We start from the raw sequence: 4,153 nt of genomic DNA, 5'->3' as shown, positions 1-4,153 counted from the left end.
AGTGAGTGTGAGTGTGTGTGTGTCCCTCTCCCTTGTTCTAGAAAAGAGGGCGATAAAAACACACTCTTGTCACACTGGCTCACGTCTTTGGCACTGAATTATAAAGGAGCACAATGAAGTCAGACTTCAGAAACGCGTGCACACACATTCATACAAGGAACACATTGTGTGTTTGCCTCTTTCCTCACAACACACACACACACACACACACACACACACACACACACACACACACACACACACACACACACACGGTTAGGCGACAAAATCAGCTTCATTCTCATCTACCAAATTTTATGCTCCTAAGAATAGAATTCTAGATTAGGGGCTAGTCTCTGCAGAAGCCTCTATCTCTGGGAAGATATGTCCCTTCCTACCCTGAGGCACCAACAGTTTCCTCAGGAAGACATTAACATTTTAATATCTTAATATTAAGTTTTTAACATTTTATGCTTGCAAGAATGACTTTCTGTTCTTCAATTACTTTGTCCTATATTAAATCTGACCAGTGAAGTTGCCAAAGAACCAAATGTCATCAGAGTCCAATGAGATTCTAAATTGCTAACAACCTTGTGTGCTGGACAGTGTTATCAGCAATCTTCCAAGCCAGAGGGAAAGTAACAGATGCTAAAACATTCCCCATTAAGCTTTTTGAGCTCCCTGTCTGACCTCTACTTCCCCACACATAAACCTTGAGTACAGAACATCTCTCGCTGCTGTTTACAGTCCTTCCTTTGTTAGAAGCGCCACCTAGTGCTAAAACACGATAATGACATTTCATGACAACACATCTGCTTTCAATCCATTTTAATGTTTTTGCACAAAATCACAGACTGTGGCAGACAAGACAGTGTGTGTGACGAGGAAAACAAGTAAGAGTAGAGTTGGGAGAGAATTGTCCTTGCTGAGAGAATCACTCACCCACTCATTCTCTAGTTCTAATAGTTCTCTGAATTTGAGTACATTTGGGTCTTACAGGGTCAGAAACAATCAGGACATACTGTAGGCTACTTCCACAGGACACACTGCAGAAAAGTTCATCACACTATCATGTTCTGAAATCCAATTTACAAAACTGTTGATTCATGAAATCATTCATTTCAGTATCCAGTCCTGACACAAGGTGAGTATGCAGATGTAATTTAAATCATATATGATGTATAGACATGGCGGTCGATTGTTTGTAATTAGACTCTATTTACATGTCCCGGGGGCCAGCCTGACAGCCCCATGGCCACAGAGAGGAGGGAGGTCAAGCTGCTCATCACTCACCATGTCCACGCGCGTGTATGTGTGTGTGTGTGCGTGTGTGCGTGTGTGTGTGTGTGTGTGTGTGTGTGTGTGTGTGTGTGTGTGTGTGTGTGTGTGTGCGTGCGCGTGTGCGTGTGCATGTACTGTATGTGTGTTGGTGAGTGTGTGTATGTGAGGGTCTGTGTGTGTGTGTGTGTGTGTGCGTTTGTGCTTACGGCGGTGTGGTGAGATACATGGTCACCGCTGGAGTGAAGATGAGGATGGTCCCCATGACAGATACAGTGAGGAAGGTCCACAGGAAGATGCGATCTAACACCTGCGCCACAAACTTCCAATCCTGCACCACCTGAAACACCAACACACACATGCAGTTTCAACACACCTGACATGAGCAAAGATGTCAAATAAAGATACACATACACACACACACACACACACACACACACACACACACACACACACACACACACAGAGACACCACAGACACACACACATACACACACACACACACACACACAGACAGACACAAAGAGAGACACACACACACACACACACATACCCACCTCTCTGATGAAGTGCTCCTTGCGGATGTGGCGTGAGATGTAGCGCACCGAGTAGGTGGCCTTCTCCAGCATGGACACCCACTCGTCCTCCTTGGCCCCGGCCCCCCCCGGCCCCCCGGCCGCCCCCCCGGCCCTCTTGCGCTTGAGCTCGGGGCTGCGCAGCTCCATGTCGGGGTAGCGCAGGCGGTCAGTGTGGCCGCGCATGCACAGCAGCCGGGGCAGCCGCTGCAGGAACAGGCTCTTGACCCACGGCGCCATGGGGTGGTAGGTGGCCGACGAGCGGTGGTGCACGTTGATGACGAACACCGTGACGATGATGGAGAAGGTGACGAAGATCATGATGAAGAGCAGGTACTCGCCGATGAGCGGGATGACCTTGGAGGAGGACGGGATGATCTCCTCGATGACCAGCAGGAACACGGTGAGCGACACCAGCACGGAGGTGGAGAGCGAGAGCTTCTCGCCCTCGTCGGACGGCAGGTAGAAGACCAGCACGGTGAGGAAGGACAGGCCCAGGCAGGGGATGATGAGGAAGAGCGTGTAGAAGAGCGGCAGCCGCTTCATGATGAAGGAGTAGGTGACGAAGGGGTAGGAGTAGAGGCCGTCGCGCCGGCTGCCCTTCCTGCCCGTGGCGTTGAGGATCTCCCACTCGCCGTTGTCGAAGAAGTCCTTGCGGTCCACGTAGTGGTCCACCAGCACCAGGTCCACCATGTTGCCGTCGTAGGTCCACGAGCCGAACTTCATGGAGCAGTTCTGCCGGTCGAAGGGGAAGAAGGTGACGTCCATGGTGCAGGAGGACTTGTAGCTGGCCGGCGGGGTCCACATGATGGTGCCGTTGGACTTCACGATGGCCTTGGTCATCAGAGAGCCCTCGAAACGCCCGTCCGCACTAACAGAGACACAAGAAACAGACAGAACACAGACAAAAGGGCAAAAACGAGAGAGAGACAAAAAAACAAGGACGACAACTTATCCACAAGGTGCACTGTAGCTTTTGTAACCAGTAGTATGGCAATACTACCGTCAATGATATGCTTGAGTGGCTTAAACTAAGTGAGGGTAAGGGGAGGGGAGGGCAAAGAGAGAAGGACACACAGACAGACGTCTACATGGGCAGAGAGAAGAGGAGACAGAGAGAGGGAGTGGTGAAGGAAGAAGGCTCACTTCTCATACAGCACTATATCAGGCAGCCAGATGCTCTCCGACGGGACCCGGATGGACGTGATGCCTCCGTAGTCGTCAGGGTTCCAGCGCAGCTTGTAGTCCGTCCACTCCTGCACACACACACACACAAACACAGTGGTCAGTTTATAGTCAGTCCTCTCCTGCACACACACACACACACACAAACAGTGGTCAGTTTATACAGTAGGACATCCTCTCCTGCACACACAAACACAAACACAGTGGTCAGTTTATAGTCAGTCCTCTCCTGCACACACACACACACACAAACAGTGGTCAGTTTATACAGTAGGACATCCTCTCCTGCACACACAAACACAAACAGTGGTCAGCTTATAGTCAGTCCACTCCTGCACACACACACACAAACAGTGGTCAGTTTATAGTCAGTCCTTTCATGCACACACACACAAACAAACAGTGGTCAGTGACGAGGGAGAGAGTGCGGCCATAACCTTCACATGCCCACAAACATCTGTTTACTGAGACACACCTGCCACAGCCAGACGTTAGTCGTCATCAGCTGATTCTTTTCATCCTGGGGAGAGACAGAAAAAAAGCAAAAGTAAGCATCACAATAAAACCACAAATTTCACTACAAATGTAAGCACAACATGGCATACTGTATTTACATACACTATTTCCAAAAACAATCATACAGCCTTTCTGTTTAAAGAGCAGGAGTTGAAAAACATGTTCTAATTTTGGTCTTGCAGAAGGGAGACATCAGTCAAGTTGGGGATGAGGGGAAATCAATAATATTGGCCGCAGCAGGGCTTGTGGCGGAGATGATAAATGAGAGGCCGCCTGTCAGGAGAGTGACCGTAGAGGACAACTAGTGCTTTCATCTCCTCACAGCAAGGGGGCAGCATTGTATCTTTTGGAGCAGAGCTGTGTACTGTACACGGCTCTGTTTTGAAGAAAAGTCTCAGAAACTCAACGAGGAGCTCTCTAAACTGCAGAGGGCAAGAACTCAGTTCTAGTACTCATTTGGACAAAAGTCAAATATGCCACATATTTATAAAATTAAATTAAACAATTACACTAATTACACAATGCAGTTATATTTGTGTATCAGTATCTGTGTGTATTTTAGTGTGCACACAGGCCCCATGCCTCGTGGGAGTGATGCTTCTAGTCTTCTATAATGCATT

At 48.7% G+C, this 4,153-nt stretch overlaps 1 protein-coding gene across 1 annotated transcript in view; it reads right to left on the bottom strand.

Moving 5' to 3' along the window:
• Positions 1 to 842: 842 nt before the first annotated feature.
• chrnb3a (cholinergic receptor nicotinic beta 3 subunit a) overlaps positions 843 to 4,153 on the bottom strand; it is a 9,072-nt gene continuing 5,761 nt past the window's right edge. Inside the window, exons 3-6 of the mRNA XM_062553248.1 lie at positions 3,493 to 3,537; positions 2,979 to 3,088; positions 1,815 to 2,703; positions 843 to 1,597 (exon numbers count right to left, since the gene is read on the bottom strand). Of these exons, the coding sequence (XP_062409232.1) occupies positions 1,463 to 1,597; positions 1,815 to 2,703; positions 2,979 to 3,088; positions 3,493 to 3,537 (1,179 nt within the window). The 3' untranslated portion in view covers positions 843 to 1,462. The remainder of the gene's footprint in view (positions 1,598 to 1,814; positions 2,704 to 2,978; positions 3,089 to 3,492; positions 3,538 to 4,153) is intronic.

The sequence above is a fragment of the Sardina pilchardus genome, chromosome 2 (assembly GCF_963854185.1).
Source record: "Sardina pilchardus chromosome 2, fSarPil1.1, whole genome shotgun sequence".
Taxonomy (NCBI): Eukaryota; Metazoa; Chordata; class Actinopteri; order Clupeiformes; family Clupeidae; genus Sardina; species Sardina pilchardus.
The sequence above is the reverse complement of the archived record's forward strand: the minus strand, read 5'-3'. Positions and strand labels throughout refer to the sequence as shown.